The 15205-nt window shown below is 34.1% G+C and overlaps 1 protein-coding gene across 5 annotated transcripts in view; it reads left to right on the top strand.

The window, feature by feature from the left end:
• MCTP2 (multiple C2 and transmembrane domain containing 2) overlaps positions 1 to 15205 on the top strand; it is a 266381-nt gene that overhangs the window by 61108 nt on the left and 190068 nt on the right. For all 5 annotated transcript variants that reach the window (XM_074234164.1, XM_074234162.1, XM_074234166.1 and 2 more), the window contains exon 2: positions 2354 to 2886. In XM_074234164.1, coding sequence (XP_074090265.1) covers positions 2425 to 2886 — 462 coding nt within the window. In that variant the 5' untranslated portion in view covers positions 2354 to 2424. The remainder of the gene's footprint in view (positions 1 to 2353; positions 2887 to 15205) is intronic.

Below are 15205 nucleotides of genomic sequence, written 5' to 3' on the forward strand. Positions count from 1 at the left end.
ATTTTGGCATGTTTTTCTTTAAATGACATTTCTTTATCTATAAGCATTTATAAGTGTGTTGATCAAACTTTTTTAGGCACTTCATCAAAGTTTCACTTTTGAGCAGGAAAAGTGCTTTTACAAAAACTTTTCAAAATGAATAATCTTTGTCGAATAGATTTTAAGATTGGAAAATATGTTTTGTGTCTGCAGGGGTAAACAAATAACAGGTTTTGAAAAAAATTATGTACATATTTGCCAGCAGAGAATACTTTCAAACTTTGAATAATTAGGTAGTTCTTTTTTTCTTCATTTGCTTTTTTAGACTAGTTGGGAATATGCATGAAATAAATAAATAAAACCATACCTGTCTTCTAGAGAACAACTTAAAAAGGTTCTCTCCTTACCTGGGTATCTTGATATCATTGGAATTTCAAACATAATGAATGAATGTAAAAGAATAAACCTCAACTATTTGCCAAGCCCCAACTAAATTTTGGGGACATACACACACACACATACACTTAAAAAAAGAAAAGCTGTCTTGCATTTAAGAAGCTTGTGTTTAAAAAGAGAAAGTCAACATTTGAATAGTAGAGAGTTTGAGCCAGTTTTGGTCTGCAAGGTCAAAAGGATGGGGAATTGCTCCAAACAATTAATTGACTTGCCCTTTCTAGAAAAAAAATGATACTATTGATTGATTACTAGGTCCAAAATAAAGGATGGGAAATTGTGGAAAAGAAACGATCAGATGTTAAAAGCTCATGTAGCTGGATGTGGAGGTGAAGCATGGTCTGGTGTCTGGAGGCAGGTTGTAAATTTAGTAGGTGAGTTTACAATTGTGTTGAATCACCAGATAGCTAGCACAGGAATTCCAAAGATGAGTAGATGATCTTTCCCAATGACTAGGATTTTAGATAGGAAGTCCAGCTTGCAAGATCTGGGTAAAATGTGAAGGTTGATCATACAATTGGGGAAAACCAGATGTCATTGGCGGGCAAAGAGTAGGGTGCCTTGGAAATTGCCAGATGAGATTGGAGGTGCAATAAGGTCTGGTAGATGGGTTACCTTAAGTAGGGTCATTTTCATTGTGTCAACCAATCATATAGATTAGATCCTAGAGAAGATTGCATAGCATTGAGTCTGAATAAAGTTTGGAAAGAGGGAAAGGGTGGGGGAAACCTTTTATAAAGTACGTCAGACACCTTGTAAAAGTTTGATCCTTACATTTGATCCTCACAACTGGAGGTAGACAATATTATTCCCAATTTACAATTCAGGAAACTGAAGCAGACAGAAGTTAAGTGACTTGTCCAGAAGCACACAACTTGTAATTTTTTGAGACTGGATTTGAATTCAGGTCTTCCTGAATACACGCCCAGTGTTCTATCCATTACTCTACATACTCGCCTAGATCAATATTAAGGCTTCTCTTTCTGTCATTTTCCAGTAATGTCCAACTCTTCATGACTTCATTCGGCAAAGATCCTGGAAGGAGTGGCTAGGTTGCTCAGTGGGTAGAGCACCGGCTATGGATCCAGGAGTATCTGAGGTCAAATCCGGCCTCAGACACTTAATAATTGCCTAGCTGTGTGATCTTGGGCAAGTCACTTAACCTCATTACCTTGCAAAAAACAGCAACAACAACAAAAAGCAAAGATCCTGGAGTTATGTGTCATCCCTTCTCCATTTTACAGATGAGGAAATTGAGGAAAACGGGTTTAAGTGAATTGCTCAGGGTTACATAGCTAGTGAAGTGTGTGAGGTCTAATTTGAACTCAAGAAGAGGAGTCTAGACCATTTTATCCACTGTGCCACTTAGCTACTTTTCCTTTCTGAACGTTTTACTTTTGCTTTGAAGGTTCTACATGAAATCTATATAAAATATTTACTGATGATTTTACTTTTTTGCTGCTAATTTTGAAAACTGCATTGTTATGAGATAATGTTCTGATTGATATGGGTTGTCAATTGACCTCAAAAATAAGGATAGTGGTTTCCATCACACTAGTCAAAATAGTTGAAACTCTTTTAATCCACAAATGTGTAAATAATCTGTAGGAAAAATTTCTCATTATGCTTACCCTGGGGAGGAAAAGAAGAAAAATACTTGACTAGATCATGTGTTCCGTGCTTTGTGTATTTCATTTTCTTGCCTGGTACTATTGTGATAAAGTCTAAAGACCTCGACTCATAGCCAAAAAAATATTGCAGTTCCCCAGTGGGAAAAAATTACTAATTGAATTGTTCTCATTCTTGAGTCATTTTGGTGGAAGATTGGAAAATTCAAATTGTGTTTTCCCCAAAGTATTTTGCTCTAAATTCAATCTATTTATAAAATTAACTACCATTCTTCCTAAATTGTGTTTTATAGGATTTGTTGAAGTTGTTTTAAGTTGAAGCCTTTCCCAGCAGAAAGAATTTTTCAGAGCAGCTTCTGCAGCCATGGATCTGGATAAACCATCTGTCTGGGGATCATTGAAACAGAGAACACGACCTTTGTTACTCAACTTAAGCAAGAAGGTGAAGAAAAATTCAGACAAAACTCTGGACTTAAGAGAAAGCTGTCGTTTGGACCGACGACTCAGCCTGTCGGTTCCTGACATCCTGGAGGCCGGGACTTTGGCCCAAGAGGGACATCCTTATTCGGAACACCAGGCCTCATTCACATCTGTGCCTCATGGGCTCTCCACTGTGGGAATTTCTCTCAAGAGCAGTAGCAGCTCCTTGAAACAATCAGAAGACTCAGAGTGGAGTCAGGATGAGGTAGCCCATTTGAGTGTGGCTGAAACAGATTCTGAAGACACAAGTGCTTCTGTATTGGAGGAGAGGAGGGCTTCTAGTGATGGCATCTTTGAGGTACTACAGAAGGCAAACCTGGGTGCTGACACCATGGGAGAGTCAGAGGTAAGCTGGATGGGAGGTGAGGGCTTTAATTCTGTGAAACTCAATCAAAAGTTGTAAAAAAAAAAAAGTTGTTTGGGGTGTGTGGTTGAATTAGACTAGGAAGGCAAAATTTTGCTAGAATTTGTTAGTGGGGGAGCCCCAGTCCTGGAGTGAGGAGGACCTGAGTTCAAATCTGGTGTCATACACTTAATAATTACCTAGCTGTGTGATCTTGAACAATATCACTTAACCCTATATTGCCTTGCAAAAAAGTAAAAAAAGAATTTGTTAATGAAATATTGACATCAGTAAGTAGTTCCATGAGTTATGGAACTGACATACATAGTTTTATATGTTATGAATATTTTTTCACAGTGTATAGTTCATCAAATGTTATATTTCATATTTAAGGATTTTTGTTGTTTTAATTGTTTTTACTTCTGGCATGAAAGTCTAAAAAGCACCTTTTACTAATTTAATATAATAAACATTTTTGAATTAATTTATTTTTTCAATTACATGAAGATCGTTTACAACAAAATTTTTTGATAAGGTTTGAGTCCACATTTTTCCCCTTCCTTCTCTTCCCTCCTCTCTCCCCCCAATCAGGAAGCAATCTAATGTAGATTATACATATATAAATGTGTTAAACATATTTTCACATTAATTATGAAATAAGCATTTATTAAGCATAGACTATGTAAAAGATACTGGACTAGGCATTGATGATGCAAAGGACAAAAATGATAGTCCCTTCTCCCAATAAGAGTACATTTTCCTAGCAATATACAATAGATGCTCAGAGAAATAAACATAGAACAGCACAGAATAAGTATGAAATAATTTGAGATGAGGAAAGAGAATCACAAAGTGGGGCAGGGTCCTGGATAGAGAGCAGGACAGAATAGGTCTTGTATAGACAGCAACATCAGAACTGAGTTTTGAAGGAATTTATAGAATCCATGAAGTAGCAGTGAAAAGGGAAGAAAAGTTTTTTGGGCTAGGATTTGGGGGTCAAGGGAGGGAGAAGAATGCTTAAGAAAAAGCACAGGGGCAGGATATATTGATGTTGCATAGAGTAGGTTGATGTATTTGCAACACCTGATGAGCTGGAGGAGGGGGTGAGAGGAGGGAGTTATATGTAACAAGTCTGGAAAGAGGTCTCAGGCATATCGTGACTGGCATTTACATAGTGAGCAAAGGATTTTAAATTAGAGAAAACTCCACTTCTTGGGTAGAGTCAAGTTGCTGTTTTAGACAAAATATGTTACTAAATTTTTGGAGAATAGATTGGGGAGGAGTGGTCCTGGAAGCAGAGAGAGCGAGATTTGTAATGCTTTGAGAAAGAAGGCCCTTTAATAAAATAGAACCCAATCCTCTAGTGAAACTATTTTTAAGTAGTTAGTTTTTTAAGAAGGCGATTAATTCTGTCAGGCTACTAAGGTAATCATATATTGACTGGGAATAATTACCATATTTTCCTGAAACTGTGAGATCTTCAACTCTGAAAGGCCCTTTTTTGAACATATTCTTCCATTTTTCTAGTCTTATTTCTTCCCAACCTCTTCCTCTCATCGTTTCTGATTTGACTTTATTTCCCTTCCTTCAGAGTCTTCTTAAAAAAAGTTTAAATTTTAATACTGTTTTTTATTTTTACATCACCTTCATTTCGAGGTACCTACTCTTCTCCATTCCCAATGAGTTATTCCTTGGAACAAAAAAAAGAGCAAGGTGTGTGGGTGGGTGGGAAGGCAATTTGGCAAAATGAGCAAATCTCCATGTCTACCAGTATAAGCAATGTTCCATACCTAGGGTACCCCACATTTATGCAAAAGAGAATGAGGTGAATTTTATCATTTTTAGGCAGCTAAGTTGATCTGGAGAATGATTGCACTATGCCAGCATCAGGAAGACCTGAGTTCAAATGTGATCCAAGTATTTACTAGGTATATTAGCCTGGGCAAGTCACTTAACCTTGCCTGCCTCATTTTTCTTAACTGTAAAATGGAACCAATAACATTTACTATCTTACTTAACTGAAAAATGGGGCAATAACATTTACTTCTCAAGACTGAACTTAGGATAAAATGAGATATTTATGAAGTCATTTGCAAACTTCAACATGCTATATTAATGCTTTTGTTATGTCCAACTTTTTGAGATCCTGGGGATCACAGCCACATTGTTTGTGGATATTTCTTGTCAAAGATTCTGGAGTGATTTACCATTTCCTCCCCCAGTGGATTAAAGCAGATTTGAATGACTTGTCCAGGCTCACATGGCTAGTGGGTGTCTGAGGTTGGAATTAAAGCCAGTTCTTCCTGTCTTGAAGCATAGCATTCTATCTACTGAACCACCTAGCCACATTATATAAATGCTAGTTATAATAAAAATAACTAACACTTATATAACTATAACATATAATTATAATATGCAATTATACTTTTTATATATATTAAAATAACAAAATATAATTATTTGTAAACATAATAACATAAAATAGTTATACATAATAAAATATTTAATAAGATATATTTTGATATGATAATTATAGCAATACAATTAACATAATAACATTGTCATTACTGGTTAATACAATAATTATAATCTTAATTCTCTGGTGATCTGAGCCTATTAGTTCAAAAGAAAAACAATTCCTTCCAAGTTCTGACCATTGAGTTTACTACCCAAATCTATTTGGTATCAGGCCTCCTAGTGTCTTTCTTTTCACTTTGGTCTTGGAAAAACAGATTTTCTTCATATACTTCAACAAAAACAATATATCGGGGCGGCTAGGTGGCACAGTGGATAAAGCACCAGCCCTGGAGTCAGGAGTACCTGGGTTCAAATCTGGTCTCAGACACTTAATAATTACCTAGCTGTGTGGCCTTGGGCAAGCCACTTAACCCCATTTACCTTGCAAAAAATATATCACAATGAATTGAATAGAGATACATTTATGATAGCTTTCTTCTGTTAATTCAATCATTGAAGAGACTTTTTAAAAAATGTAAAACAATACTACTCTCACTATTTGGGGAGAAATGTTATTTTTTCATTAAAATAAGTAATTTTTTTTAATTTAAGGGGTCTATTACAAGTTTACTGAATTAATGAATAAATAATATATTTCTTTTTTAATTTCTAGTAAAATAAATCTTCAATATATGTTTATATATGTATACATATATAGACATATGTTCCATATGAAACAAAATGAAAACAATGAAATTGAGAGTCACTGACTTCACTATTTCTATTGCTGCCCTTGAAAAAATGAATTCCAATGAGTGTTTTTATTGATTTTAAACACAGAGATATATATATATATATATATATATATATATATATATATATATATATATATACCGTTTTCAAAAGAGAATCATAAATTTATATTTAGATAGTCATCTGGTTCAACTTCTTCTAATATATGTGACCAAGGTCACATAGGAATTAAATGTTAGCTCGTTAGCTCTTTGAAATGACGTGGGTTTGTGTGTGTGTGTGTGTGTGTGTGTGTGTGTGTGTGTGTTGAGAAAAGTGGAAAATCAAGGCAATACTTTATATCAAGTCATCGAGCAGAGACTCAGAAATAGACTCTTAGGGTAGTCAAGGTAGGAGGGGAAAAGAATTCTTAAAGGGATAAAGGAGAAATATATACTAGAAGGATAAGTAAACAAAACTTGACTATGTATTGAGAGCTGAGGGAGAGTATGGAGTCAAAGATATCATCTGATTTTTCCAGCTTGTGAAATTGAATGAATAGTGATTATAATTGGCAAGAGATAATAGATTAGGCAGCTGGTGATAAAGTGGATAGTGAAATGGTCCTGGGTCAGGAAGACTGAAATTCTTATTCAGGGTTAGACATGTACTAGCAGTATGACTCTGGAAAAGTTACTTAATCTCTCATTTCCTCACTCTCCTCAACTGTAAAATGGGGATGATAATAATAGGCCTTACTCTTCAGGATTGCTATAAGATTCAAATGAGTAGAATATGAAAAATGAAATGTTTTAAATAAAAAATGATAATAGAAGAAATGTAAAGACCACTTAATATGCAGAATATAAAGAGATAACAAAAGATGAGAAAAATTAAGATTTGAGGGGTTTTGAAAAGATAGGTACACTAACATGTGTCTGAATCTGAAAGGAAAAATTTGGAATCATTAGTCATGTTTCAAAAAATTAATAATGCCTGTCTAGTTATTAAGTAAGAGAAAGAAGAAGAGCAAAAGGAAAATGAATAATTTTTACTTAATTCTTATATGTACTTGTAAACATTTCTTAATTTCCTTGAGCCTTGATAAAAATGAGAGGGTTTTGCTGGATAACTCCTAAGGTCTCTTTCATTTATGAATTTATGATTCTTTATAGCTCTTACACATTAACTAAATCAGATTTGATTCAGTGACCTGCCTTTGCAAAAAGAAAATGAAGCACTTTCCAAATTCTCTTCTTGTTAGCCCATAGAATTTTTTATTCATTCATCCATCCATCATCCATCCATTTGTTTGTCTGGGAATGCCAACCACTGGCTTAAAATGCAAGCAGCCCATTCTTTGACCTTCTGGATTATTCTTTTTTATTTATTAAATAGTTTATTTATTTATTTTTTTGAACTACTTGAAATGGTAGTATTCAACAAGTATTTTTGGCAAAGTTTTGAGTTTTATAATTTTATCCCTCCCTCCCTCCCTTCCCTTCCCTTCCGCTTCCCTACTGTCAGAAAGCAATCCAACATAGGCCTGGCATGAATAATTATCCTAAACATAGATTCATGTTAGGTATGTTGTGAGAGAGGAATCAAATAAAAACTGAGAAAAACAATAGAGAGAAAAACTTAATAAATAAGACAAATTTTAAGAACTGAAAATAATAGATTTTTAATTGCATTTAAATTCTTCAGTTCCTTCTCTGAATATGGATGATGGTTTCCATCATAAATCTTTTAGAATTGTCTTTGATTATTGTGCTGCTGAAATAAACAAGTCTGTCATAGTTGATAATCACCCAGTGTTGCTATTACTGTATATAACGTTCTTCTGGTTCTGCTCACTTCATTCAGATCTTGCAAGTCTCTCCAGGCTATTGTGAAGTCCCATTCCTCATGATTTCTCATAGAATAATAGTGTTCCATCACATTCATATAACACAGTTTGTTCAATAATTTCACAATTGATGGGTACCCCCTTAATTTCTAATTCTTTGGGCAAGCCACAGAACCCCATTTGCCTTGCAAAAAAAATCACAATGAATTGAATAGAGATACATTTATTATAGCTTTCTTCTATTCAATCATTGAAGAAATTTTTTAAAAATGTAAAACAATACTACTCTCACTATTTGGGGAGAAATGTTGTTTTTCATTAAAATAAGTAATTTTTATTAATTTAAGGGGTTTATTATATGTTTATTGAGGTAATGAATAAATAATATATTTCTGTTTTAATTTCTAATAAAATAAATCTGTAATAAAAATAAATAAAATAAAGATAAAATAAATAATAAAATAAATGAAAAGAGCTGCTATAAATATGATTATACATGTGCATGTTTTTAACCCCTTTTCATGTTCTCTTTGAGATACAGACCTAGTAGTGCTATTGCTGATCAAAGGATATGCACAGTTGTATTGTCATATATTAATTCCAAATTGCTCCCCAGAAAGGTGAGATCAGTTCACAACTTCACTTCTGTATTATTTTCATCTATGCCTTTCCATAATCCCTCTTCAGTGTAGGGATTAAGCTGCCCATTTTTTAACTGTAACTTTTGTCAATGTACAGGTGACATTTTCTGTTCACAGAGGTAATTTGCCTGTCACTTGTTATTCATAAATTATCATTTGTAATATGTGGAAGCTTTTGGAGGTTTATCATTTGACTATTATTCTTTAGATTATTTTGAGTTTAGATTCATTTAATTTTCTTTTTCTTCATAGTCATCTCATATTATTATTAAACAAATCAAATAGGTAAAGATAAATATATGCATGTTTATTCTTTTAAAATGATTTTAAGAAAATTCAGTTCAACTAATGTTTCTTAAATATCAAATATGTGCTACATATTGTTTTAGTTACTGAAAATCCAGAGGCAAAATTAAAAAACCATCCCTCTTCAAGGACCTAACATGTACTAACTAAAAGGAAAATTTTAATCTTTACCTAATTTGTATAATAACACATTGATATTGAAGCAGACAATGACCTGTTTCCTATAAAAATGAGTATAATTATGGTTTAAAATCTTATATTAGTCTAAACTCAAATCCCTGGTTTTTCTAGTGTGATTTTTACCTCTCTTGGCCTCCAATGATACCAAGGATAACAGTGTTTATATAGTGTTTTTTTTATGTGTCAAGTATAATGGTCTTGGGAGATAGGTTATTCAAATATGAATATCCACATTTTACAAAGAAAAAACAAGACAAAGCAAAACTAGCCTTAATGAAATGCAATGACTTGCTCACATTCATACAGTTAACATTGGGACCAATTTGTTGTTGGGCATTCTTTCCATTATGCCTTTTTGCTAAGCTAAGAGGAGATATGAATGTCAATTAAACCCTTTCTGGGGAAAGTACACACCCTGTTTAATGGTAATTCCCAGCTTTAGTAGTTTATTCTATTTGAGAGTGACAGCTAGTACAAAATGTTGCAACTGGCAATAGGATTGGTCTTTGAATCTTAGAAAGTACCCAGATTCTATAATCAGAAATGTTCTTCCCTAATTGAGCAGTTGGTGATTCAGTATGTTTTGTTTGCTCTTTTAGTTGTAAAGCTGAGGGGAAAGGAAGAGGGAATTATTAACTTCAATAAAAATATATTAAGTTGGATAAATATTTACTATGTCTAAGACATTGTGTTTGCTTTGGGTGCAGAAAGATGAAGAATGACAGTCCCTTAAGGACCTTACAATCAAATTGCAGAGAGGAGGGATAAAAACATGTATGCAAATGATAGCAGCATAAGATTGAATTTAAAAGGGTCACAGTTCAGACAGAGTGTGGTAGAAAGATTTGAGGACGGAGAAAGCTTTTGAAGTTTGTATGGGAGAGAGATGGGAAGGAGGTTGGAGATTTCCATGGAATAGTTAACAACTGACCTTGAAGGGAAAGAATATAGCTTAATAAAGCTGTAATGGTATACTTTACAGGTGTGGTAGCTAGTCATAGGGACTTTTGCCAACAGGTTTTCCTGTCTCTGCTTTTGCCTTTGTACAATCACTTTCATGCTGCTAGCAGAATAAACTTCCTTATAGATCAGCTCAAAAACCTGAGCTACATCCTTTTTTTCCTGATAAATATGGCTTAAACTCCTTTCACTGGAATTCAAGGCCTCCATTATTTAACTCCACCCTACCTTTATAGTCTTTCTCATGTTATTCCATTAGTTTCTTCTATGTTCTTTGTTCTTGTGTGGTCAACCTAGATCATTCTTTGTTACCAAAGATGTTGCCTTTATGTGTTTTTGCTCAGTCTTTTCTGTCATTCTGCAATATCTTGCTCCCCTTACTTTGCTGAATTCTTTCCTGTCCTTTGGGTAAAGTCCAAATAATAGTATTATAAAATATGATTAAAGATCTAAACCTGGAAATCTCTCAGAGGTCACCTAGTTTATTGACTTCATTTTGCAATTGAGAAAACAGAAAGGCTGAGACACTTGCCTAAAGCCATAGAAAGTCAGAGACAGCATTTGAATTCTAGTCCATTTGACTCCAGAGCTCGTTTTGTTGTACTGCACACCCTACTCCAAATATTATCCACCCCATGATGCCTTCTCTGATCTTCAACATGCTACTGTAAGCTTCACATGAAACATCAGCACATTTATAGCTGTTGGTGGGTTAACTATTTGTGTCCAATTCTTTAATGTTCCCATTTGAGGTTTTCTTGATAAAGTTACTGAAGTGCTTTGTCATTTCTTTCCCCAGCTCATTTTACAGATGAGGAAACTGTGGTAAACTGATTTATACATAGCCGCATAGATCTCTGAGGTCAGATTTGAACTCAGGTCTTTCTCATTTTTAAGTTCTAGCACTCTATTCCCCTGTGCTACCTCATTTTCCTTAGGTGCATTAGAGAGATGCAAACAATTGAACAATAATCATATTTTGAAGTTATCTGTTTCTTCTCCCTTTTGCTGAGTCACTGAAGGCAGGGAATATGTCTCATCTAAATTTTGCATCAGCCCCATGCTTAGGACAGTGTTTTACCTATAGTAAATAATTTAGTACATGCTTGTTAAATGAATGAATATTAATATTAAGGATTATAATCTGCCACAAAAATAGCATGAGTTTCAAAGTCAAAGTTCATGCTTCAATATTCTGCATTTTCATTTTATGTTTTGCCTCCTTTTCAGGATCTTCATCCTCGTACTGCTTATTATATTTTGTTGCAGCTTAGGACTTGGTCCTAGACCCTCTTGTCTCTCTCACTGATTTCTTCAATTCTCAAGGGCTTCTGGGTGGTTCAGTGGATAGAGCACTGGCCTTGGAATCAGGAAGATAGGAGTTTGAATCTGATCTCAGACACTAGTTAGGTGACCTGGGAAAGTCACTTAACCCTGATTGCCTCACATCCAAGGGCCATCTCAAGTTGTCCTGATTCACATCTGGCCAATGGACTCAGATGCCTGGAGTAGAAAGTGAGGCTGGTGACTTAGCACAGCTCCCCCTCCCTCAGATCCGATTCATGTGCTTGTCATGTCATCATCTGGCTGATGTCATGGTCTTCATTGAGAATAAAGGACAAAAAAAATCATCTTCAATTCTCATGAGTTCAACTATCCCTACTATGTAGATTGTTCTTAGATCTATAAATATATCTCCACATTCTGAAATATACTTAATTATCTCCAAATAAATTGATATTTCTAAAGCACCTATGTAGAATTAATCAACAAATGTTTATTAATCACATGTTGGTGTCAATCACTGACATGCATGCAAAGAAATAACATGGTTAATAATATGATTCATTATCATAAACAAGCATTTATTGAACCTACTCTGGGGAGACCTATTAAATGGCAGAAGGTAGATTCTGGTCAGGAGAGAAGCATTTGACTATTTGATGTGGCACATTTTCCCACTATATATATTTTACTTTTCATTTCTAACTTCTATTAAATTCATACAGGCTATAGTCAATATAATTTTACTGACCAAGGGAGAAAAATAAGCTTAAAAATGTGTATGTGCCCACATTTTTGCATGCCATATAATCATAAAGATGGAATATATACATGTGTGTAGTTCAGGCACACAGGAGGTTAGCTAAAGAGATAATAATACTACAACTCTAACTCTCAGTAGACTGTACTTTAGGCTTTTTATACATTTGTACATGACAGAATATAAAAGTTATTGTTCCCCCAGTGACAATAATTCTGCCCTTTTGTGCATATGTAGTATTTTCTTTTACTCCAAAAGGTGATCATTTTTTTACCTTTATATGTATATATAGTGTGTGACAGTTACTATTGCTTTGGGAACCATAACTTTAAATTCTGTGACTTCTCTGCAAGTATAACCTCCATCATAATAGTGAGTTAATGGAGCTCGTTGCCTTTAATGCCCTTATTGTTTTAAGGAGAAGAGTTATTATAGTGTTTTGAAATAAATGTACTGTACCTGTCTATTTAAAAGTATGTAAATAAATTTAAGTGGTTAAATGATGTCATAATCGTACTTGTATGGAATAATACTGTGGCAGAAATGGGTAAAGAAAACCTAGAGAGACAATAAAATGTCATATTTGGGTGAGTTAGGAGAAAGGAGTTACTTAGATATAGAGTTATTTTCTGCAGGAATGGGATGCTAGTATGTACTCCTACTCTGAGACATTATTTTTAGAGAATGACCCTTACTTCTTGAAGTCTTTGTCTACTTAGTTCAAACTTTGGAAGGGCTAACCAAGCAGTAAAAACTTTGACAAAATGCCTGATAATAGACTTTCTGACTTCTCTGAGGACATCAGACAGCTCCCAAAAGTTAGTCATCAGGTATTTGATTTGTGGGGGGCTATGGCAATTGAGAAGAACACCTGTTAAAACTTGTAAGGGTTGTAATCTGTTATTAGGAGTTGTTATAAACACTCATGGAATCATTGATCTTTTGAGATATTAAAACAAAATATGAAAACAGGATTATACATGCATAAACCCTTATCAGATTCCTTGCTTTTGTGGGGAAGGATGAGGAAACAGAGGGAGATAGAAAGATTTGGAACTCAAAATCTTACAAAAAGATGAATATTGAGAACTATCTTTGCGTGTTATTGGAAAAAATAATTTTTTTTAATTTTGCAAAGTAGTGGTGTTAAGTGACTTACTTGCCCAAAGTCACATGGTTAGGTAATTATTAAGGGTCTGAGACCATATTTGAACTCAGGTTCTCCTGACTCCAGGGCTGGTTCTCCATCCACTGAACTATCTAGCTACCCTGGAAAAAATAAAATACATTTTCAAAAAAAAGGCAATATAAAAGTACTGAGAAAAGTATTTCAGAAGTTTTTTTTTCTCCTCAATATCACCATAGCCTAAGATCAATTAATCAATAGGTATTTTTCAAGCACCTACTTTTGACATCATAGTAGAAGCTGTGAGAAAAAAAGACAAAAATGAAGTGGTCACAACCCTTATGAACATACATTCTACTGAAAGAAAAAGCAAATTTCCTCATAAGTAGGTACAAAAGGCATAATGTATCAGGCAAATTAGCACCTAGGGAGGAGCAGGAGCAGGAAAGGCCTCATGTACTTTATACTTGAATTGAGTAGAATTAGAGACTGTATTTGTATTTGGAGAAAGCCAACGTAAAGCAAAGAAAAAAAATGGAATGTTATGTATAAGGAACAGACAGTAGTCTTATTTGGTTGAAACATGATGATGAACTAGGGATAATATATTATAATTCTGTAAAGATAAACTGGAGTCAGACTGAGAAGAACTTTATTTTTTTTTTCATTGCAATCCTCCAATAAGTATTCAAAACCTTGATTGCAATTTATGTCATTAAATATCAGGTTTTTAATTAATTTTAAATTAAATTAAATTTAATTTAAATTAATGCCATTTGATATCAGGTAAAAAATAGCCCCTGTATCTTCATCATTAAAACTGCAAAACATAAGTGCTACAGCACTTATGGATGGAATGTAAGCGTATTGAAGTCCAACTTTATTGGACATTAAAAATCTAATATCTGGGGTGGCTAGGTGGCGCAGTGGATAGAACACGGGCCCTGGAGTCAGGCGTACCTGAATTTAAATCTGGCCTCAGACACTTAATAATTACCTGTGTGGCCTTGGGCAAGCCACTTACCCCCCCCCCAAAAAAAATCTAATATCAAATCCAAAATGAAAGGAAGAACATCAATAAGTTTACAAATGACTAATGTGGAATGGGGGAACCTGGAGGCTTTGTGAGATAAATCCTATGATATTTAAATGGCCTTGAGGTGGGATTAATGAGTGATAATCTAAAAATGGGAAAATAGAACAAAATTTTGAGAATACTCTCAAACTAGAATTCCTTATCGCATAATGTTTACTTTGATAGAACTTCTAGACAAAATTAAGAGTCCTTCTAATTCCTATTAGATCAATCAATCATTCTAGTCTTTGCTAAGGATTAGGTACTGTATTCTAGACTGGGAATCCCAGCACAAAGAAAGGTCCTTACTCTCTGAATTTATATTCTAATTGATGATATAAAGGAAAGACGCATTGAACTTGTAATTGGTAGACCTGATGAAATCCTAGTTCTAATCTGGGCTAATGCTATGACCATGGATAAAGAATTCAATCTTCCTGTTTCTGTTATCTAATTTATTAACTTGGAATAATAACAGCTTCCCCATCTCTCCAATATATCCAAGTATCTGAAGGACTGCAAAGTGTTAGTGGTTATATGAGGCAGATACAGTTTTAATGGATAGAAACTGCAGAAAGGCTTAATTTTAGAACATACTGACAAAACTATTTCAAAAGTTATGAATAAGACTTGCAAAACATTAAATAATTAGAATTTTTCTATCAGAGATTGATTGGTTGATCATTTGTCTTAGATTAATGTATCAGGTAGAAATTTGAATTCGTTAACCTCTGAGTTACCTTACATCTGAGATGAAATTAAACAGTGAATGCAAAAATCACTTGAACTATAAAGTTCTATGCAAATTTAAGGAAGCATTGTTTAACCATATGTTTCATTACTCTATGGCATCATTTTCTGGGTTTCTTGATATATTCAATCAGGAAATGAATAGGCATAATTATAAACTATGTATATCCAGAGAAGAGCAACCCACATATTTAAGATCCAA

The sequence above is a fragment of the Macrotis lagotis genome, chromosome 4 (assembly GCF_037893015.1).
Source record: "Macrotis lagotis isolate mMagLag1 chromosome 4, bilby.v1.9.chrom.fasta, whole genome shotgun sequence".
NCBI classification, from domain to species: domain Eukaryota; kingdom Metazoa; phylum Chordata; class Mammalia; order Peramelemorphia; family Peramelidae; genus Macrotis; species Macrotis lagotis.